We start from the raw sequence: 24628 nt of genomic DNA, 5'->3' as shown, positions 1-24628 counted from the left end.
CAGCCCCACCCTCCCTCCATTCCACTCATTCCTCAAAAGTGACAGTCGCACATACCACACTGCTGAGAAGGAGAGGAATGCGAGGACAATCACAACAGCCAGGGAGCCTAGCCCGACGCCTACCATCTGCTGCAGCGTGAGCGATGAATCTGCGGGACAAAACCACACGCTGAACCCACAGAGCACAGAATCACGGCCCTCCACAGAGGTGCACACCCACCTGACCTCGCTCTCTTTTAACCAGAGGTTGGCCCCATTTAACAAACCATCCCAAGAATGCCCAGAGTTCCTCTGTGCCCCCTCAGTTGGTCCTGAGACCAGGGCATCAGGAAAAACTGTTCCACGACATTTTTGAAAAGGAAGCGTAAAACTGGGCCACATTCAAGTTACAAGGGATAAAAGTTGATTTGTTGGGCACACACGTACAGCACCCTGTGTTGTGTGTGTTGGTCTTCTCTCAAGTCAATTACACTTGATCGATTTTTACCGGCAGTTTTCCTTTGCGTCGAGGAAGATGTCATTCTGACGTCATTTGGACTTTTGCTCCAAAAATGGTAGCTCCAGTGATCAAATATAGCAAACAGGGACTTCCCTGGTGCTCCAGTGGTAAAGAATCTGCCACTGGGGGACGCGGGTTTGATCCCTGGTCGGGGAACTAAGACCCCACATGCTGCGGGGCAACTAAGTCCGCGCGCCACAACTACTAAGGTTGCTCGCCTCCACTAGAGCCTGCGTGCCGCAAACTACAGAGCCCATGTGCTCTGGAGCCTGCGCGCCACAGCTAGAGAAGAGAAAACCCGCTGCCACAAATAGAGAGAAGCCTGAGCACCACAATGAAGAGCCCGCATGCCACGACGAAAAATCCCTCATGCCTCAAAAAAATCCCGCGTGCTGCAACTAAGACCCGATGCAGCCAAAAAAATAATAATGAAAATATTAATAAAATAAATAAATCTTTAAAAGAAAAACAAACATAGCAAACAAATCCTCTCTGTTGGGTAGAGTCATCTGTCATTTCCCCTACAGGAAGCAAGGGTAGTACCTCCCTGCTCTGTTCAGCAGGTTGCCATGAAGATAAAATAAGAAAATTGATGGAAAAGCTCTTTGAAAGACATTCGTATGTTCTATTCAGAGGTGCATCGCATGTCAACTCCAGAGAGATCCCTGGCTATTCACTGAAAAACACGCACATTTGAGTTGTACATTTGGGCCAAGTGACTAAGTCAGGGCATCATGTTCTAAACCAAAGATCTCATTTTAACTTGCAAACATTTACTTATCACTTACTATGTGCCAGACACTGTTCTAAAACCTCTCCTAACCACCCACTGGGTACCATAATAATAGCACCAGGTATTATTACACTGGGTACTGTTATTATTCGCATTTTATAGATGACGAATCCAGACATGGAGTGGTTAAGAAACTTGCCCAAGGTCACCCAGCTAGTAAATGACAAAGCCAGGATGCAAACCCAAGCTGCCTGGCTTCAGAGTCTGCTTTTGACCACAGCACCATGCTTTCCCAGTGCAGATCTGAATCCAGCTCTTTCTGCAGCAGAGTGGGTCATGTTCTCCCCCAGAAGTCAGCGGTGCTGGCCCAGATCTTTCCTCCACAGGCTGATGATTATGGGGCCTCGGGCTGTGGTTGCTCAAATTCTTCTTTGGAAGAACAAAAATCTGTACGATGGTGCCACCAGACATTGAGAAGATCTTGGGGGGCTGACTTTGCATGTATAGAATTAAAAATAAAAATGCCACCAAGTCATGGAATAAGTTTAAGGGAGTGCAATCAATTCCAAATTTTTCCAGATGATTTGTTGCAGTTGTCGTCGTTGGAACATCAAATTACAGTCATCCCTCAGTATCCATGGGGGACTGGTTCCAGGGCCCCCCTTGGATACCAAAATCCTCAGATGCTCGAGTCCCTGATATAAAAAGGTGTCGTATTTGCTTATAACCTACTGTATACTTTAAATCATCTCTAGATTATTTATAATACCTAATACAACATAAATGCTATGTATATAGTTGTAAATACAACATATTCAATAAATGCTAGGTAAATAGTTGCCAGTGTGCAGCAAATTCAAATTTTGCTTTTTAGAACTTTTTGGAATTATTTTTTCTGAATATTTTCAATCCACAGTTGGTTGAATCCATGAATGTGGAACCCGCAGACATGGAGGGCCAACTGTATTTCATGTGTCTGTACCCTCCTTTTACCAATGCACCAGGCATATGCTTACTGCTCCCCCTGGGTAATCCAACACTGCCATTGAAGAGCTGAAAACAGCAAAAGCAAACATCTGTTACTGTAAGGGGAGAGGGTCTTAAGAGGAAAAATAGCCCCTGGACTTGAGACCCTCAAAATATAGATGACTTATTTCCCTGGCAGTAATTGTAGCACATTTGAGAACCGTTCAAGCTACTTAACTTTTTCATCATCGATTCTGTGCTGTCTAATACAGTAGCCGCTAGCCACAATGTGGCTATCTAGATCTAAATTAATTTAAATTAAATTAGATTTAAAATTCAGTTTCTCAGTCATACTATTTTAAGTGCATATTTCAAGTGCCCAGTAGCCACAAGTGGTGAGTGGCTACCATACTGGACAACACAGCTTTAAAATCTTTCCATCACTGCAGAGAGTTCTACTGATCGACACTGCTCAGATCTCTACAACCAGGTCGAGAGCAATTTGATTCTACTGGAGACTCTACAGGAGAGCTGGCACCAGCAAAAGCAGCCATGGAACGTATCTCTTGCTAAAGAGCCTGGCAAATCATTACCTCAGAAAATGTCAAGAGACTTTCTAGAGGGACTTCCCTGGTGGCTCAGTGGTTAAGAATCCGCCTGCCAATGCAAGGGACACGGGTTCGATCCCTGGTCCGGGAAGATCCCACATGCCATGAAGCAACTAAGCCTGTGTGCCACTACTGAGCCTGCCCTCTAGAGCCCGTGAGCCACAACTACTGAGCTTGTGTGCAACAACTACTGAAGCCCGCGCGCCTAGAGCCCGTGCTCCGCAACAAGAGAAGCCACCACAGTGAGAAGCCTGCGTGCTGCAACAAAGAGTAGCCCCCACTCGCCACAACTATAGAAAGCCCGTGTGCAGCAACGAAGACCCAACACAACCAAAAATAAATAAAATTGATTCTTTAAAAAAAAAAGAGAGAGACTTTCTAGAAAAACATGGCATGTATTGTTTGGCTACTTTTGGTATACAGAAGAAAAAAGCCTTGACATTTTTAAGAAGGCATATTATAAAACGGGAGGAGGAGTTCTGGTTAAATTAGAAATTAATAAAGAAAAAAATTAAAGGAGTGACTTGAATTTACTAGATATTAAAACAGCACAGTAAGCTCACAGTACTGTGAGCTTACTGCTCACAGTAAGCTCACACCCAGCCCTCATTTCCCCACACTGTCCACCGGGCATTGTTAGGTATTGGCTGAAGTCAAAATCCATTGTGCTTGCCACAGTTCCCTGACCATTTAGTGACTCTGTGCCAGAAGAAAGAAGAGCAGTTTCATCCAATCTGCTCATAGCTCCCACACTGACTGCTGGGAACTACGGCTTCTTCTCCCAGGTGGACACAGAGCCATCTCTTAAAGACCGTCCCTGGCCTTGACTTCAAGTTATCATCATGCACACTTTGCAAAATCTACCTCCCTTTCACAAAGTTCCATGCCCTTTGCTCATCCTCTGTCTTCCCACTTTTCACTTCTTCGTCAAGATTCCTCAAAGATCACTTGCAGTGGTTTATCCATCTCATTTGCAAATTGTATGAGCCTGCTAGAATTTACTGCTTCATCCATGGCAGAAGACTTTAATGTATGGAGAGCAGTTAGCTCTTCTCTAGTTTTCAAATATCAAAGAGGACATCTTTCACCCTTAGCAGGAAGCCCAACTATTCCTTACTCTCGAGGTATGTACTGGGAAATCATCTTTATTCATTCTGTATAACATGACTTGGATTGTAGCTCCAGGCACAATTCTTGCTGGTAGAACAGTTCCTGGTTATATGTCTTTTTTTCTACATTATATATGTACTCTGTGAACATGAGTCAATCCAATCATGGTATAACCACATGCTTCTTTAGGGACTTCCCACATTAATTCCTTACTGAGAAAATGTATAACTGGCCAATGTGAATTACATTTTTCAGAGTTTTGCCATCCTCTGGTTACCTTCCTTTCCATGGTCACATGCCATGAAACCATACTTATTTTTCTTCTCAATCACTTGTAGAATATCCTTTTAGAAACCCAAGTGAGTGAGCCATGTGTTATATCCCAGATTCTCAGTGATTCATTCTTTTTTTCTTTTTTAACATCTTTATTGGGGTATAATTGCTTTACAATGGTGTGTTAGTTTCTGCTTTATAACAAAGTGAATCAGTTATACATATACATATGTTCCCATATCTCTTCCCTCTTGCGTCTCCCTCCCTCCCACCCTCCCTATCCCACCCCAGTGATTCATTCTTAAAGCGAGTAAATCCATGAGGCTTAAACTCCACCAGTCTCTGTAGGGTGGCTCCCCGAAGAGGTATAGTGCTCAGGAAGAGTGATAGGGATTCCCTGGGCTTATCTTGAACCTTTTCACTAATGGAAATATCACAGGTGTTGAAGAGCCAGTTAGAAAGGCCCTATTCCTACTCTCAGACTTCGTGACAGCTTGAGGACTTCCTATGGCTGTGGACATTTTTTCATGAATTTACACCAGCAGGGTCATTTCCTGAAAGCAACAGTTCTGTTCTCCAAAAGGCACAAATAATTAGCACTGTGACTTCTATTTAGTGTGTTAAATTTCTCTCTGCTATTCTAGGGTTCCCTTGCTTGAATCCCCTGTGGAGTAGGAGATGGCAAAGGAGATCAAAGCAGAAAACTAATTTAGAGATAAGTAAAGCCTGATGAGTCAACAACATTATTGAATTCATTCTCTATTGCAGCTTAACAAATTACCATAAGCTTAGCAGTAGCAGTCATTTATTAGCTCATAGTTCCATGGGTCAGAAGTTCAGGCACACTGTGACTGGGTCCTCAGCTCAGAGTCTTACAAGGCTGAAATAAAGATGTTGAGAGGGCTGCATTTCCCTCTGGAGGCTGTGGGGAAGAATCTGCTTCCAAGCTCATGCACGTTGTGGGCTAAATTCAGTTCCTTGCAGTTGTAGGACTGAGGTCCTCATATTCTTACTGGCCGTCAGCCAGGGGCCGCTAAGCTCCTATAGGCTGCCCGCATCCCTGCCACGTGGTCCCCTCCATCTTCAAAGCCAGCAGGAGAAACCCTTATGTCAAATCCATCTCTCCCTTGGAATCTCCAATTTCCCCTGTCTTTGACTTCTAGACACAGATTTAAAGGGCTAATGTGATTAGGTCAGGTCCATCCAGATAATCTCCCTATTCGGGACTTTAATTACATCTTCAAATCCTTTCACAGCAACAACTAGAATGGCCTTTGAATGAATAACTGAGAGAAAGTGGGTGTACCCCAAGGACCAGGAATTTGTGAGGCCATATTAGAATTCTTCCTACCACTATTATGAAGGTTTAAAATGAGTGTGACTTCCTAACATCATATACAAAAATAAACTCAAAATGGATTAAAGACCTAAATGTAAGGCCAGACACTATAAAACTCTTAGAGGAAAACACAGGAAGAACACTCTTTGACATAAATCACAGCAAGATCCTTTTTGACCCACCTCCTAGAGAAATGGAAATAAAAACAAAAATAAACAAATGGGACCTAATGAAACTTAAAGGTTTTTGCGCAGCAAAGGAAACCATAAACAAGACGAAAAGACAACCCTCTGAATGGCAGAAAATATTTGCAAACGAAGCAACTGACAAAGGATTAATCTCCAAAATATACAAGCAGCTCATGCAGCTCAATATCAAAAAAACAAACAACCCAATCCAAAAACGGGCAGAAGACCTAAATAGACATTTCTTCAAAGAATATATACAGATTGCCAACAAACACATGAAAGGATGCTCAACATCACTAATCATTAGAGAAATGCAAATCAAAACTACAATGAGGTATCACCTCACACCAGTCAGAATGGCCATCATCAAAAAATCTACAAACAAGGCTTCCCTGGTGGCACAGTGGTTGAGAGTCCGCCCGCTGATGCAGGGGACACGGGTTTGTGCCCCAGTCTGGGAAGATCCCACATGCCGCAGAGCAGCTAGGTCCGTGAGCCATGGCCACTGAGCCTGCGCGTCTAGAGCCTGTGCTCCACAACGGGAGAGGCCACAACAGTGAGAGGCCTGCATACCGCTAAAAAAAAAAAAAAAATCTACAAACAATAAATGCTGGAGAGGGTGTGGAGAAAAGGGAACCCTCCTGCACTGTCAGTGGGAATGTAAATTGATACAGCCACTATGGAGAACAGTATGGAGGTTCCTTAAAAAACTAAAAATAGAAATACCATATGACCCAGCAATCCCACTACTGGGCATATACCTTGAGAAAACCATAATTCAAAAAGAGTCATGTACCACAATGTTCACTACAGGTCTGTTTACAATAGCCAGGACATGGAAACAACCTAAGTGTCCATCGACCGATGAATGGATAAAGAAGATGTGGCACATATATACAATGGAATATTACTCAGCCATAAAAAGAAATGAAATTGAGTTATTTGTAGTGAGGTGGATGGACCTAGAGTCTGTCATACAGAGTGAAGTAAGTCAGAAAGAGAAAAACAAATACCGTATGCTAACACATATATATGGAATCTAAAAAAAAAAAAAAAGGTTCTGAAGAACCTAGGTGCAGGACAGGAATAAAGATGCAGACATAGAGAATGGACTTGAGGACACGGGGAGGGGGAAGGGTAAGCTGGGACGAAGTGAGAGAGTAGCATTGACATATATACACTACCAAGTATAAAATAGCTAGCTAGTGGGAAGCAGCTGCATCACACAGGGAGATCAGCTCAGTGCTTTGTGACCACCTAGAGGGGTGGGATAGGGAGGGTGGGAGGGAGACACAAGAGGGAGGGGATATGGGGATATATGTACACATATAGCTGATTCACTTTGTTATATAGCAGAAACTAACACAACATTGTAAAGTAATTACACTCCAATAAAGATGTTAAAAAAAATAAAATGAGTGTGAGTGTATATGTGTATACATGCATGCACATAGCATATTCATAGATAATGTACACACTAAGCTTATACCTTGATGTTAATCTTCTCTGGCTTATTTGATAAGTATTGCACCCACTATGCTTCTTTTCTCACCAGACTGTACTGTTGGTTCCCCAGTAATCATTCAACTCAATTCAATAAATTCTGACTGAGCACCTACTGTGTGCCAGGCACTGCTCCAGCCTTCAAATGCTCTCTCTCAAGCGTATGAAATCTAGTAAGAAAAAACAAGTATACCAGTGACTCAAAAGTGTGGCAGAATGGCTAAAGAGAGGGAGGGAGAGAGATCCTGCCCTGTTGAGGAAATTTTAAACAGTGTCAAGGAGGAGATGGCATTGATTTTAATCTTGAAGAACAGGTGGGGTTGTAATAAACAGAAATTACAGGAAGGTTATAGGGCAATCCAGGTGGAAGTAAGTGCATAATCGTATGAGCAAGACATAAGACACAAGACACAAGACATAAGGAGAGAAAGCAAGGGCCATATCCAGAGAAGAGCTGCCACATCGCTTTGAATGGAGAAGAATGAGAGATGCAATCAGAAGGGTACATTGGTGTCCAACTGAGGCCTTGGAAAGAAGAAAAAGAAATACTGGAGAACTGTGGAGGGAACATGTCAGGGGGTAGTGTAGGCTCGAGTGAAGAGGGAAACCTGAACACTGTGATGGGAGAGGAGAAAGAGGCTTGGCCAGCCATCCAAAGGCCTCTGCTCAGGGAGTGAACACAGAAATGACAATCAGAGAGGTCTGCCCAAGTGCAAAATGTGGGCTAAATGGGAAAGAGGAGTAGTGACTAATGACTCAGAGCTTTCAGGCCTATGACTAACGGATGTTCCCTGATGACAGTTTATCATCATCTCACGTATATCAAATGACCTTGCTCTGTGACTCAAGAAAGCACAGTATCATAGTACTTTGTGGCTGGAAGGGATCGCAGAGATTTTGGAGGAAGGCAACAGAGAACCAGCCAAGTTAAATATAATTTCTAAGACACTCAGCTGATTAGTAGCAGGACTCGGGCAAAGAAGCCCAGGCCTCTGCACTTCCCATCAAACCGACTGCTGGCTCCCTGAGAGCCATCACAAAGCTCTTTTAGGGGCAATGTGCAAAAGGTAAGTAGCATAATTCATCAGAGGGCAAAGGCAAGAATGGGGCTGTTGCCTGGCATGAGTGAAACTGAAACAATTTGAGGACTTATTTGGATTCTAGTTCTCTCCAAATTACTTTCTGAAATGGCAGGCTCCAAAATTTTGGCAAAAGGAGACTGCCAGGTGAGCGCACAACCCATTCTGTATGTAGACGTATACCCGCTCGAGCTGCCTTCAAAATCTCAACATAACTGGGTTTTCTATTATCTCAGCTCTTTCCAGTAGCTTGAATTCAAAGGTTCAGACTCTCTTTCAACATGAGGGGAAAAACGCGCGGCCAAAAGCCACTTAGATATTTCCAAAGCAAAATCCTTCCTGTTAACTTAATCACAGTAGAATGACTGTAGCCAGCTCTTTGGCCATTACTTCTACCCAGTTTGAGTCTGTTAATCACACTGAACAGCTGCTGAAAGCAGTGGATTCTGGAAGCTATTGTATCTGTGCCTGTCCATGATGCTTGCACATCTCTATTCTTCTGGTAAAAGCACCTCTTTTCCTGTAGGAACTCCATCCCGCCCTTAAAGCTGCAGGGAATGGATTGGCAGAAAAATTTCCAGATGTCGGAATGCATGATTGTTTTTTGTGGCCATCATTCAATTCTAGGAAAGGGGGCTTAGTCTATCTGCACGCAGAAATGTAAGAGCGCACATCTTTGTTAAGAGAGGTCCTCACTCATGGACATATATACACTACCAGATGTAAAATAGATAGCTAGCGGGAAGCAGCCACATAGCACAGGGAGATCAGCTTGGTGCTTTGTAACCACCTAGAGGGGTGGGATAGGGAGGGTGGGAGGGAGACGCAAGAGGGGGGAGATATGGGGATATATGTATATGTATAGCTGATTCACTTTGTTATACAGCTGAAACTAACACACCATTGTAAAGCAATTATACTTCAATAAAGATGTTAAAAATATATAGCGAGAAAATGCAAAAAAAGAAAAAAGAGGCCCTCACTTATGATGCTAAGTGAAATAAGTCAGACAGAGAAAGACAAATACAGAATGATCTCACTTATACATGGAATCTAAAAAAGCTGAATTCATAGAAATAGAGAATAGAACGGTGGTTGCCAGGGGCTGGGGGTGGGGGAAATGGGGAGATGATGGTCAAAGGGTACAAACTTCCAGTTGTAAGATAATTAAGTTCTGGGACATATTCTAACGTACAGCATGTTGACTGTAGTTAACAGTACTGTACTGCACACTTGAAAGATATTAGGAGAGTAGATCTTAAATATTCACACATACATATACACAAATTATATATATAAATATATACATACACCTATATACATAAATTACATATATATATGGTGATTATGTGAGGTAATGGAGGTATTAACTAACCTTACTGCGGTAATCATTTTGCAATAAGTACGTGAATCAAATCATCACATTGTACACCTTAAACTCACACGACGTTATATGTAAATTATTTTCTCAAGAAAATTGAAAAAAGAGAGAGAGGCCCTTGCGGCCTGGCAATCTTCAATCCAGGCTGGCTGACAGTCAGGTAATGTGCCTTGCCCAGTTGAAAATCCATGCCCCCTACCCTTGTTGAATTTGGTGTGAGTAGAGATAAAGACATGGGAAATGAGATTAGGGGATAAGCAGAAAACGAAGGAAGCTTATTTCTCCAGGTTCCTCCCAAACATTTCCTGCTAGGTGCTCTCTACACACAGGGTAACAAACCCCCCAATTGTAAGGCACCATCCACTGGACCCTCCTGGGAAGCACCCCAGACTATTGTTTTATGATGCTCTGAGGTGAGGGACAGGATGTAAGGAGTTAAACCGATACTCTGGGCTAAGAGCAGAATTCCTCAGGCTGTTGCTAGGATTCGTGAACCACAAGGAAAAGTTCCAGACTCAAAAGGTCATAAACTTGACAAGATTTCTGGTATTAGCTACAAACTAATGGAATTCTTATGAATCAAATCCAGTGGCTGGCTGCCGGCTGGTTTAAAGAAATGTACTGCCAGGGGAATCCCAGCCTGGCAAACAAGGACCTGTGATTGCTCAACCCCTGAGGCAACTCCGCCACCCAGATAACTGCCCCCATGAAGCAGACGGTTTAAGTTGTAGGCACTCAGTGGGGCTCCTTCTCTCTGCCTCTCTTAGGGAAGGCTCTGGAGGAAAGGGACAAGGCTGCTCTCCCATCAGGCAGAGCCCGAGGCAGGCAAACTAACTGACCAAGTGACCCATTCTGCTGCCCGGGCAGGAGGTGCTTGCCTTTCCTGTCCAGCAGGATGTGGTCCTTGTTATGGGCCCCCTGGCCACTGCACGGTTCTTTATCTTTTCTTCCTTTCTAAATGAACGTACTGATTGTGATTATCCACCTTTCCCTTTCATATTATATACTGTGGTTTGAGAATGGTTAAGTTTGCCATTAATCATAGATTGCTAACAGATCATGAGAAGCACATCTAGATTAATTGGATCAAGAGAGACGGATCACCCCCAGGAACCCTGGTCTTGGAGCTGGATTCAGTAAGAGACCCACCTTTGAGCTGTCTTCTCCTTGGGTTCCAGTTTTGGTTGTATGGAGGATAATTTGACTTTCTTAATGGAGGGTGCTTTTCTAAACAGTGTATGTGTATGTGTGTGCACATGCTAAGTAGCCAAATGGTTGAAAGTAGTGGACTCCTGGTGGCTCTTTGTTTTGGTCTGCCAACATGGTTTTCTGTGCCTCTTCCTGATGGGGATCATGTCCCCCTCTCAATGCAACCCTGGTGAGGCTGCTGATCACATTGATCTGCCCCCAACCAGCCATACCAGTAAGCCCCAAACCCAAGGTAGGCTAATCATACTACCCTATCTCCTCTTAATAGTGATTCATCCAATGGAGAGTCACTTAGCTAGGAGAAGAGACTCCCTGAATTGAAAAACTGTCTGTTCCCACTGAAGTGGCTAAGCTGGGGCAGCTGGTTCCCCCCCAACCACCACCACCACGTAGCTTATAGTAGAAGAAAATGAGGCCAACTCACACTTAGAGAGGAGATAGAGACAGATAGAAAGGGACAGTCCTACTTCTGGTGTTGAGTCCCAAGTCCCAGTTTCTGGAGGCCTGGTGATGCCACTCTGGTTCTAATTCCATAAGTTCCCACCCCTCATCCTTTTCAGCTAGGGTTTTTTGTAGGCTAGTCTGAGATGTGTTTTTGTCACCTGTGACAATTTAAAAAGAAATCTCATTAACATACACTTGATGCTGCAGAGTGGACAGAGGAGAAATAAGGAGAACAGTCTTAGGCAGAAAATGGTTTTACCTTTTACCTGAGCCCAAACTGCACAGGAGCTTCTTCTCACCTATAAAGGAAAACACAGCAACACATATAATTGGGTGGCATGTGATTTCAGTTTAAATAACACACTTTAGCCCTCCAAGTTGCAGGGTTTTATCTCTTATTTTGGACCAAACGATCTTTAAAATCTCTTCTAGTTCTAACATCTTACAATTTAGCCTTATGATCACCAAGTGTTCAAAAGGACTGGCGTGGGCAGCAGAGACAGAAGTGATCTTAGGAATGGATGACCCTAAAGCTTTCCAATGTATCTCAGGAAGCACATGCTATGAGGAAAGAGCAGGGATGGTGGTAAGTTCCATGCCCCTTGTCAGCTCTCAGCAACTGGCACTGACTGCCTGGAGAACTACAGTATGTTGAAAAGGATTCTGGGGTCACATCCAGGTTCAGCAAGAAGTAGTAATGCATGTTATGTGCAAGGCTATGAGACGGCCTGGTATATACAAATACTTCACTTCTCTAGATGATATTTCCCAGGCAAACTCAGTTACCCAAAACATAGCCAAGAACCAGGAAGAAAGCTAAAGGAACATGTATGAAAGCTCATCCGTGGTAGAAGCAACCCACAAACTCATTGGAATGAAATATCTTCTCTTCTTCTCCCCTGCGGATATTATAGGCATATTTGTCTGTTAGGAATGCTAGGATTACCATTGATTTATGATACAAGTCAGCAAAAAATTCCCCAGAGGAAACCAAATAGTAGAGGTTAAAGAAAGATTCCTTCAACTTCATTAAGTAATTCTCTTTCAAGTGACAAGCTTAGTCATTCTGGGTTTATTTTATTAAAAATTGAAAAACTATATTTACACTGATAAATTCTGGGAAAAGCTTAAAATGCCTACAAGGTTTTGAATGTGACTAAATTTTGCCTTGATGCTTAGTGCATCAAGTGCATTTAATAAAAGATAACATGCAATTCCTATACACTAATGATGAAAAATCTGAAGGAGAAATTAAGGAAACACTCCCATTTACCACTGCAACAAAAAGAATAAAATACCTAGGAATAAACCTCCCTAAGGAGACAAAAGACCTGTATGCAGAAAACTATCAGACACTGATGAAAGAAATTAAAGATGATACAAACAGATGGAGAGATATACCATGTTCTTGAATTGGAAGAATCAACATTGTGAAAATGACTATACTACCCAAAGCAATCTACAGATTCAATGCAATCCCTATCAAACTACCACTGGCATTTTTCACAGAACTAGAACAAAAAATTTCACAATTTGTATGGAAACACAAAAAAAACCCAAATAGCAAAGCAATCTTGAGAAAGAAAAATGGAGCTGGAAGAATCAGGCTCCCTGACTTTAGACCATACTACAAAGCTACAGTAATCAAGACAGTATGGTACTGGCACAAAAACAGAAAGACAGATCAATGGAACAGGATAGAAAGCCCAGAGATAAACCCATGCACATATGGTCACCTTATCTTTGATAAAGCAGGCAAGAATATACAGTGGAGAAAAGACAGCCTCTTCAATAAGTGGTGCTGGGAAAACTGGACAGTTACATGTAAAAGAATGAAATTAGAACACTTCCTAATACCATACACAAAAATAAACTCAAAGTGTATTAAAGACCTAAATGTAAGTTCAAACACTATAAGACTCTTAGAGGAAAACATAGGCAGAACACTCTATGACATAAATCACAGCAAGATCCTTTTTGACCCACCTCCTACAGAAATGAAAATAAAAACAAAAATAAACAAATGGGACCTAATGAAACTTAAAAGCTTTTGCACAGCAAAAGAAAACATAAAAAAGACAAAAAAAACCCCTCAGAATGGGAGAAAATATTTGCAAATGAAACAACTGACAAAGGATTAATCTCCAAAATTTACAAGAAGCTCATGCAACTCAATATCAAAAAACAAACAACCCAATCCAAAAATGGGCAGAAGACCTAAATAGACATTTCTCCAAAGAAGATATACAGATTGCCAACAAACACATGAAAGGATGCTCAACATCACTAATCATTAGAGAAATGCAAATTAAAACTACAATGAGGTATCACCTCACACCGGTCAGAATGGCCATCATCAAAAAATCTACAAACAATAAATGCTGGAGAGGGTGTGGAGAAAAGAGAACCCTCTTGCACTGTTGGTGGGAATGTAAATTGATACAGCCACTATAGAGAACAGTATGGAGGTTCCTTAAAAAACTAAAAATAGAACTACCATATATGACCTAGCAATCCCACTACTGGGCATATACCCTGAAAATACCATAATTCAAAAAGAGTCATGTACCACAATGTTCATTGCAGCTCTATTTACAATAGCCAGCACATGGAAACAACCTAAGTGTCCATTGACAGATGAATGGATAACGAAGATGTGGCACATATATACAATGGACTATTACTCAGCCATAAAAAGCAACGAAATTGAGTTATTTGTAGTGAGGTGGATGGAGCTGTCATACAGAGTGAAGTAAGTCAGAAAGAGAAAAACAAATACTGTATGCTAACACATATATATGGAATCTAAAAAAAAAAAAAAGGTTCTGAAGAACCTAGGTGCAGGACATGAAAAAAGACGCAGACATAGAGAATGGACTTGAGGACATGGGTAGGGAGAATGGTAAACTGGGACAAAGTGAGAGAGTGGCATGGTCATATATACACTACCAAATGTAAAACAGAGCTAGTGGGAAGCAGCCACATAGCACAGGGAGATTAGCTTGGTGCTTTGTGACCACCTAGAGGGGTGGAATAGGGAGGGTGGGAGGGATACACAAGAAGGAGGAGATATGGGGATATATGTATATGTAAAACTGATTCACTTTGTTATAAACCAGAAACTAACACACCATTGTAAAGCAATTATACTCCAATAAAGATGTTAATTAAATAATTAAAATAAAAGATAATATGCAAGAGTAACCAGTGAAGGGTATAGTTCAAGACACTGAGGAAGAAAAAGGACCTCAGACAGCAAGGCAGTTACTAGGGAACTGAGTGTATTAAAAGAGAGAAATTGAAATGGCAAGGTGAAGAAGGGAGTTCATTAAAATGGAGTGCCTTGATCAGATGTGCATTTTATGAAATACATGATGGCAGTAGTATGGAGCAAGGAGATAGGTAGAATAAGAGACAAGAAAATGAGTTAGAAAATTGATGTTCAGACAAGAGATGTCAAAAGCTAAACAGTGTTAATGAAAGAGAGGAAAGGATGATCTTAAATGGCATTAATGTGATAGAATTGACACAATTTAATGATGGACTGCACAAGAAGATAAGAAAAAAGGGAGGAGACAAGAATTATTCCTAGATTTCTGTCTTGACAACTGGGAACATGGTAATGATGTTTATTGGGACAGATATACAGAAGGAAAAACAAAAAGGGGAACTGGAAAACTCACACTTCCTGATTTACAAAGCTACAGTAATCAAAATGGTGTGGTACTAAGAATCTAGTATATAGCACAGGGAACTCTACTCAATACTCTGTAATGACCTATATGGGAAAGGAACCTAAAAAGGAGTGGATATATGTATATGTGTAACTGATTCACTTTGCTGTACAGCAGAAACTAACACAACATTGTAAATCAACTATACTCCAATAAAAAGTAATAATAATAAAAAAAAGTGTGGTACTGGTCTAAACACAGACATACAAACCAATGGAATAGTATAGAGAGCCCGGAAATAAACTCTTGCATATATATCAAATGACTTTTTTTTGGCTGTGCCTCACAGCACGCAGGATCTTAGTTCCCCTACCAGGGATCGAACCCATGCCCCCTGCAGTGGAAGAGTGGAGTCCTAATTACTGGACCACCAGGGAATTCCCTCAAATGACTTTTTTTTTTTTTTTTTTCGGTACGCAGGCCTCGCACCACTGTGGCCTCCCGTTGCAGAGCACAGGCTCCGGACGCACTGGCTCAGCGGCCATGGCTCACGGGCCCAGCCGCTCCACAGCATGTGGGATCTTCCTGGGCTGGGGCACGAACCCGCGTCCCCTGCATCGGCAGGCGGACTCTCAACCACTGTGCCACCAGGGAAGCCCCCCTCAAATGACTTTTGACAAGAGTACCTAGACCATTCAATGGGCAAAGGAAATCTTCAAAAAATGGTGCTGGGAAAACTGGATAACCACATGCAAAAGAATGAAGTAGGACCATTACCTAACACCATATACAAAAATTAACTCAAAATGGATCAAGCCTAAATATAAGACTTAAAACTCTTAGAAGAAAACACAAAGGAAAACTTTGGGAAATTACATTTGGCAATGATTTCTTAGATATGACACCAAAAGCATAGGCGACAAAAGAAAAAATAGGCAAATTGGATTTCATCAAAATTAAGAACTTTTGTGCATCAAAGGACACTATCAACAGAGTAAAAAGGCAACTCACATAATGGGAGAAAATATTTGTAAATCACATATCCAGAATATATAGCAAGCTCCTAAAACTCAACAACAAAGAAATAAATCACTTCAAAGATGGGCAAAGGACTTGAATAACCATTTCTCCAAAGAAGATATACAAATTGTCACAACCTGAAAACAAGCTCAACATCATAAATCATTATGGAAATGCAAACCAAAACCACAATGTGAAGCCACCACACATCCATTAGGAAGGCCATCATTAAAACAGAAAACAGCGATTGTTGGGGAGGATGTGGAGAAAATGGAACGCTTGTGCACTGTCGGTGGGAGTGTAAAATGGTGCAGTGGCTATGGAAAACTGTATGGGGATCTTCAAAAAGAATTAATAAAATTACCAAACGATCCAACAATTCCACTTGAGGGTGTATACCCAAAAGAAGTGAAAGCAGAGACTCAAAGAGATATTTGAACACCCATGGTCACAGGAGCATTATTTGCAATTGCCAAAAGATGGAAGCAACCCAAGTGTCCATCTACAGATCATGGATAAACAAAATGTTTATCCATACGTACAATGGAATATTATTCAGCCTTAAAAAGAAAGGAAATTCTGAAACATGCTACAGCATGAGTGACCCTTGAAGACATTACGCTAAATGAAATAAGACAATCACAAAAAGATAAATACTGTATGAGTCTACTTATACAAGGTAACTAGTCAAATTCATAGAGACAGAAAGTAAAAGGGTAGTTGCCAGGAGTTGGGGAAGAAGAGGAGGAATGGGGAGTTGTTTAATGGGTACAGAGTTTCAGTCTTGCAAGATGAAAAGTTCTGAAGATTGGTTTCTTAACAGTGTAAGTGTACTTGACACTACCAAACTGTTAGTTTAAAAATTGTTAAGATGGTAAATTTTATGTGTATTTTACCACAATTAAAAATAAATATAAAAAATTATCACTGCTAAGTGTCTGAGTATTAGATGGTGATTGTTGCATTACCACCATCTTGTAACTATATTAAAAACCATTGAATTGTACACTTTAGAATTATATGAATCGCATCTCAGTAAAGCTGTTTTAAAAAGAAAAATAAATAAATAAATCACTACTGATTTTAATATGTCTGCAACACTAATATATTTGAAACCCACAGGGGAAGTAATAGCAATTCAAATATGTGAGTCCAAATATAAATTATTTCAAAGAACAAGCACGTGTTCCTCTTAGCTGTATGAAAAAGAGTCATCAGTGACATCACAGGAAAGTTCCCTATAAACTAGAATTCTTATCGTAATCTCCCACTTCATTCCCTTTGTGCCCCAAATTGATATTGATCCATATTGAAGCCCTAACCCCCAATGTGATGTTATTTGGAGGTAGGGCCTTTGGAATGTAATTAGGTTTAGATGAGGTCATGAGGGTAGGGCCCACATGATGGGATCAGGGTCCATAAGATGAGGAAGACTGATCAGAGCTCACTCAGTCCCCACCACATGAGGACACAGCAAGAAGGCAGCTGTCTGCAAGTCAGGAAAAGGGTCCTCCCCGGGGAACCAAAGTAGCCTGCACCTTAATCTTGGACATTCCCGTCTCCAGAACTATGAGAAATAAATGTCTGTTGTTTAAGCCACGCTGTCTATGGTATTTTGAAATGGCAGCCCAAGATAACTAATACACCCTCCCAGACCAAAGTCTCAATCTGAGACAGCAGCTCTCTGAGTAATCTCTAAGTTGCACACATATGGTACTGCCCGTGTTGTCTATAGCTAGACACACCAAGTCAGGATCTCCGGGTAATTTTCCAGCAAGGAGGCCTTGTCTAAGTCATAAACACCTTTGGAACAAATTCAGGGCAATATATTCTGGACTTTAGTCTTCCAATTCTTAATCCCTACATAATTGCCACAAAACACCACCAGAACTTTTTGCTACTTGGACCTATTCTTAGTTTTATATCAAGCATGATAATGGCACATGTAACTTGTGTCCTATACAGAATTTAATTGCGTGTTTCAGTTTTAAATATGTGATGAACCTTACACACAAGATGGCTCAAATTCATCAGTCAAGAGATGTTTCTATTAATATTATTTTTTCTAGTTTCCATTACCAACCGATATGAATTGATACCAAAGCTTGAGTCCTCCTAGGGCAACCATCACAATGTTTCTTCTAGATCTTCCACCCCTGACTGACCCATCCAGCTCTTGCTATGTCTAGCTCATTATATTTATCTATTCTTTTTTTTTTTTTTGGCCACACTGCATGGTAGATGGGATCTCAGTTCCCTGACCAGGGATCAAACCCGCGCCCCCCTGCATTGGAAGCACGGAGTCTTAACCACTGGACTGCCAGGGAAGTCCCCATCTATTCATTCTGTAATGAATATATCGTTGTATGTCTCAAGAAAGAACCAGCACTGGAAAAACATAGCCTTTCTAAGGACGGAGAGAGGAGAGTGAGGCTTACGCAATAGCCAAGGAAATAACGGAAGCAGAAAATAGAGCCAGAAAATAGTGCTGAACTTAATCTGCCCCTCCTGCTGGCTTCCTGGAGAATGAGGAGAGGCAGCAGTCTGGCAGGAGTATGGGGAAGTGACAGAAAGATCTAGATGTTCCTCTCCAACTCAGGCTTCAGCAGTGCAATAGGATGAGGGCATTCTTGAAGCTTCTTAAAGAAGAACCCAAACTAGTTCAGTCCAAACAGGTCCCCCAGCAAGTTCAGAACATCAACCTCCAAAAAGGTTTCACCTCCTCATCCTTTATAAAGTGAAAAGATTCAACACATTCTTATTGTTCTTACAAGCAGTGTTCATCTCAAATATTGGGAAAACAAATGTGCAAATATTTAACTTTCACATGAAGAGGAAAATATAGAATTCACAAGAGTTTTTAAAGAAATATACCTTATTCCATTCACTTGTGATTCGTAATATAATGCAGTAATCATTCCCTATTTTCAAGGGTGCATTATAATATTTCCCATAGTACAGCCTGTCTCCGATAGATATCTCCATGGCATCATCGGGAACATCCTTGGCCAGCAGTTCTGCCGTCACATATCCATCAGCACCAGAAGCATTGCTAAAGAATGAGGTAGCCTCTTCAGAATCACAAACAAATGTGCTTTGGAGGGCCAGGGGAAGCACTAACACCTGATATGAACTGGAAGAGAAAAGAAAATGTCTATCAGATCCTTGCTTGGGGGATTCGTTCATTCATTTATTCGTATTTGTTGAGCACCTGCTATGAGATCAACACTTTTCTAGACACTGGAGATGCAACACTGGATAAAAGTCCTTGCCCGTGTGGGATTTACGGTCTGACAGCTCCCACCGTCATGGAACTCCAGTTGGAACCAGCAGTGTTAATGCCAGATGACACTGGGTGAGGGATCTCTCCAAGTTCTGGCTGCAGATGGCTATCCGGTAAATCCTCTTTAGCTGGGAGAAGTTGCTGCACGTATAACTACTTGAGTATATGTGTCTTAAAGTTGATCTAATCAGTGATTTTCAAATGGGCAAATAAAGCCCAGCTGTGGAAAGGGTTTAGCAGTCACATGGAGGCCAAATGCCTACAAGAGTTAATGCACTAAATCTGCAAAAAGGCTCCACGCAATCACATGGGGTACCTAAAACGGAACTCACGTGATTTACATTCCCTCCAGTTCGCTACTGATACCAAAGTTCCTGTGAAATGAATGAGAAGCATGGAGTACAGATCATCATGAGTTCATCTAGTCTAACAATATCCTGAAAGAGCCGGAAAGGGAAAATCTCATATGTTCCCTAGATGTGGACAAAGAAACAAACTAGCAACCAGGTGTCATTTTTGTCATGTGTTTTAGTATTATTTATCCCACCAAATACAAAATCTGTCAGTGAAAGGAAGTGTAAGAACAAAAACACTCTGAGAGACCTACTAGAGCATGGACTTGAGGATATGGGGAGGGGGAAGGGTAAGCTGTGACAAAGTGAGAGAGTGGCATGGACATATATACACTACCAAACGTAAAATAGATTGCTAGCGGGAAGCAGCCGCATAGCACAGGGAGATCAGCTCGGTGCTTTGTGACCACATAGAGGGGTGGGATAGGGAGGGCGGGAGGGAGGGAGATGCAACAGGGAAGAGACATGGGAACATATGTATATGTATAACTGTTTCACTTTGTTATAAAGCAGAAACTAACACACCATTGTAAAGCAATTATACTCCAATAAAGATGTTAAAAAAAAAACAAACACTCTGAGAATGAATCACGCCTTTCTTTTTATTCCCATCTATTTGGGACTCATGTCCTGCCTCTAGTATAGTAGGTGTTGGGATGTCTGCTTTTTCTATCAGGCTTGATAGCAGGGATTTGAATGATTTACTCTTTTTTTTTTTTAAGTTCATAGGGGTGCTTTTTTTTTTAACATCTTTGTTGGAGTATAATGGCTTTACAATGGTGTGTTAGTTTCTGCTTTATAACAAAGTGAATCAGCTATACATATACATATGTTCCCATATCTCCTCCCTCTTGCGTCTCCCTCCCTCCCACCCTCCCTATCCCACCCCTCTAGGTGGACACAAAGCACCGAGCTGATCTCCCTGTGCTATGCGGCTGCTTCCCACTAGCTATCTATTTTACATTTGGTAGTGTATATATGTCCATGCCACTCTCTTTGTCCCAGCTTACCCTTCCCCCTCCCCGTGTCCTCAAGTCCATTCTCTACGTCTGCGTCTTTATTGAATGATTTACTCTTGTATCCTTGCAAATCCTTGCACAGCTCTTTGGCTGTGACTGATTCCTCACTAATGTTTCTTGAGTTGAAATTTCAGTAAAGAAGAAAAACATGCATCAGCACCAAATACGATTAGGGTAATTTCCAAAACTCATTAGCACACATAATTCTATTTTACCAATAAGTATACGCTTCCTGCTCCGCATTCCTAATGCCCCATCTCCTGCTTCCTAAGAGCTCATGAGTTACTAGGTTAAGAAAAGGGAGTCCTCCCCAACAGCAGGTGTTGGATTTGGAAACTATCCACCAACCAGGCTCCTCAAATTCCTAGGTGTCCTCAGGCCCCTGATTTCCACAAAGTTTCTGGGTTCACTTTCAGCATAGGGCTTTCTACAAAAGGGACAAAGTAAAGTCTGCAGGGCAATGACTTGTCACTGCCATCACCAGTAAACATTTACTAAGCCTCCACTGCCGACAACGGAACACTTATAACAACAAACTTTCCTGGGGACTTGAAGACATCCCTATGAATCATGGCCGCAGGTAAGAAAGTAAATAGGCAGCAGACTCCATGCTGTCCGTAAGCACATCTTCAAGTCCCTCTCACCTTTCCATGTAGGTGGTGATATGCAAGTGCAAGTTCAAGGCTCACCTGAACTCTTTTGGTTCTGAACGTTGCCCAGTAGAGGCACCATTCATGACGCATAAAGCGGTATCCCCAATTAGCATGATCATAATCACCTGAGTTGCCTGATAATTGTACAAATTCCCAGCCCCCATCCCAGATCTACTGAATCAAAATCTCCAGTAGAGTCTGAGAATTCATACAGCTGATAAAGCACCCCAGGTACACTTGTAATCTGGCAAGTGTGGGAGACGCTAGCATTAAGAGAGCCCAGCCACAGCCTGTATCATCCACCCAAGACCACCAAGCCAAGGAAGGGAGCATGGCCCCAGAGCCCCTGCTCCGCCTTGTGACCAAGCCACTGTCCCCTGACAACGTACAAGGCAGACTCCGGCCTGTCACACACTGGCGGTGCTGCTACCCCCAGCTCAAACCAGGTAGTCAGGCCAAGAAAACCCCCCAATTGCCTGCTGGTAATTAGCCCCGATGATGTTGGGGAAGCAGCTGTGGCTGTTTAGAGCATGACTGCTCTGGAAGGACTTCTCCCCTCTTTTTCACCACCACCCTCCCTTGAATGACTCACAGATCTCCACATCCTGTTTTGGAGGCACTGGCCGGCACAGAGCCACAAGGATAGACTGTCATTTGGCTTTTCTTTCTGCCTTACATAATCATCTGGCCTAAATATCACGTACGTCTTGCAAATTCTCTCAGGCAGTGAGATCACAACTTCTGTTCTCCTTATAGCAACAGAATTACAATGCCTTCCAGTAACTTGTCAGGAATCAAGAAATAGAACAACTTAGGCCATATCCATGCCTGGAAAGACTTTTGAGCACTTACTGAACTCAAACTAATAGATTAAAAAGCTCAAGTTTCATTACAAATGGACACATAATATCGATAGGCTTTCTTTTTTTTTTTTTTTTTTTTGCGGTACGCGGGCCTCTCACTGTTGTGGCCTCTCCCGTTGCGGAGCACAGGCTCTGGACGCGCAGGCTCAGCGGCCATGGCTCATGGGCCCAGCCGTTCCACGGCATGTGGGATCTTCCCAGACCGGGGCACGAACCCGTGTCCCCTGCATCGGCAGGCGGACTCTCAACCACTGCGCCACCAGGGAAGCCCGACTTTCTTTTTTATAGTTTTGTGATACCTCACGAATTTTACCTTGATGGTACAGCAGGGTCATTAGACTGAAGGGTCAGGAGAGACACAGGCAGTATAAGTTCGGTCAAAGAAACAGGTTGTTGCCATCTCCTTGATTTGCTACTGTCACTAAGTTACTCATCTCTCCAGGCAAACCTCAATTTTCCTCTCTGAAAAGGGAATAATTCTGCTTTCCTAATCCTGCCATGACCTTTGTAAATAAAAAGCTTAATTGCACACAAGGTAGTCCAGCAACTGAGGTAAATTCCTTCCATCCTAATACCACCTGGAGTCCCAGAAGCAGTTGTTAACAATGCAGTGTCTTGCTCACATCTCAATACATGAATGAATTAAAAGAATGATCCAAATGACTCTTCCAGAAATCACTACACACATGGGAGTGGGGGAGGGAGAGGGATGGACTGGGAGTTTGGGGTTGGTAGATGCAAACTGTTACTTTAGAATGGATAAATAACAAGGTCCTAATGTACAGCTCAGGGAACTATATTCAATATCCTGTGATAAACCATAATGGAAAAGAATATTTAAAAAAAAGGTCTGTACGTGTATAACTGAGTCACTCTGCTGTACTGCAGAGATTGTAACAACATTGTAAATCAACTCTACTTCAATAAAAAAATAAATAAATAAGAAAGCACTACACACCCCCCAAGATCATCCTTAAATAAAGGAAAATATATATATATTTTTTGTAAATGAAATGATGTTCCTGATCCACCATCACTAAAGGATGTACCTGGAGGCGTGAGTGCAAAGTGATAGCCTGACATGTCACGGGCACCCAACCAGTGCTCATCTAATGACCAATGGAACGGATTTAATTTCTCGAGCTCAGCTGCCCAAATGCTTGTCTCTGGTCCTTTACAAGTCTCTCTATTCATTAGGGAGGGTGCTAGCTGGAATTAAAGGCCCAGTCTGTACCCAAGGAAACAAAAAATGAGGTACTGACTGCACTGACTCAACTACTCCAGTGAAGCCACCTAAAGAGAAGTCTCCTCCTCACTCAAACTGAAGTTTTCAAAACACTCCATGGAGATCACTGGGCAGCCATGGAAAAGAGGCCACTACTGACCTGATGGGTCCATTTTTCTCCTTGGCTTTCCTCAGTCTCAGGCGTGGTAAAGGCCCTCCGTGCACAGTGAAAAAGTCTACTTCCGGAAGGGGAGGCTCTGAAAACATGTTGAAAAGAAGAAAGGGGGTATGATCAGAACGAGCAGAAGCATGAAAAAAGTGGTCCTCATGGGGCATCAAGAGGAAAGTTTTCATGTAAGAAGAGATGAGCAAATTCAGACACATGCTCCGACATGGATGAATCTTGAACACATTAGGCTAAATGAAATAAGCCAGACACAGAAGGACAACTATTGCGTGATTCCACTTACATGAAATATCTGGAACAGGTAAATCCATAGAGACAGAAATAGATTAGAGGTTGCCAAGGGTTGAGGGGGTGTGTAGGAAATGGGGAGTTATTGCTTAATGGTCAACAGAGTTTCTGCCTGGGGTGATAAAAACATTTTAGGAATAGATAATGGTGATGGTTTACAACATTGTGAATGCACTTAATGCCAATAAATTGTGTCCTGAAAAAATAATTAAAATGGTACATTTTATGTTGTATATATTTTATTACAATTAAAAAAAAAAATGATGCCCCAGCCCTGACAGATGGTGGATGCTGTGGGCCTTTCAATTAACTTGGTAAATAGGTTCTTATTTGGTGGGGAGACCAGCTTATCAGACTTCTAGATCCTTTAGGAACAGTTTATTTATTATTATTATTATATATTTTTTGGCTGCGCCGCGCAGCTCGTGGGATCTTAGTTCCCCCACCAGGGATCGAACCTGTGCCCTCGGCAGTGAAAGCACAGAGTCCTAACCGCTGGACCACCGGGGAATTCCCTAGACTTCTAGAGCCTTTATAATCACACAGCTGTCTGTCCTTATCTTGCTCTCCCCAGCAACCAGATTTCCCAAATAGGTATTCCACAGGGAGGAGAATGTTGGTTGATTGGCTGACACCAGCGTTCTAGCATCTAACTGGGAGTTATATTCATGGTATAAATGTACCAGCTGCCACTCTGCCTTGTGAGTAACACAGCTTACATGTGTTGGGCA

General features: G+C 42.1%; 1 protein-coding gene across 2 annotated transcripts in view; it reads right to left on the bottom strand.

Annotated features, from left to right (window-relative positions):
* Positions 1–24628, bottom strand: part of SUSD1 (sushi domain containing 1) — a 125749-nt gene that overhangs the window by 2868 nt on the left and 98253 nt on the right. The window contains exons 13-16 of one of the 2 annotated variants that reach the window (XM_030859006.2): positions 23583–23679; positions 18901–19159; positions 11592–11631; positions 56–149 (exon numbers count right to left, since the gene is read on the bottom strand). In XM_030859006.2, the coding sequence (XP_030714866.1) occupies positions 56–149; positions 11592–11631; positions 18901–19159; positions 23583–23679 (490 nt within the window). The remainder of the gene's footprint in view (positions 1–55; positions 150–11591; positions 11632–18900; positions 19160–23582; positions 23680–24628) is intronic. The other variant, XM_030859013.2, reaches the window with a different exon arrangement.

The sequence above is a fragment of the Globicephala melas genome, chromosome 6 (assembly GCF_963455315.2).
Source record: "Globicephala melas chromosome 6, mGloMel1.2, whole genome shotgun sequence".
NCBI classification, from domain to species: domain Eukaryota; kingdom Metazoa; phylum Chordata; class Mammalia; order Artiodactyla; family Delphinidae; genus Globicephala; species Globicephala melas.
This window is presented reverse-complemented; position numbering and strand designations above follow the sequence as displayed.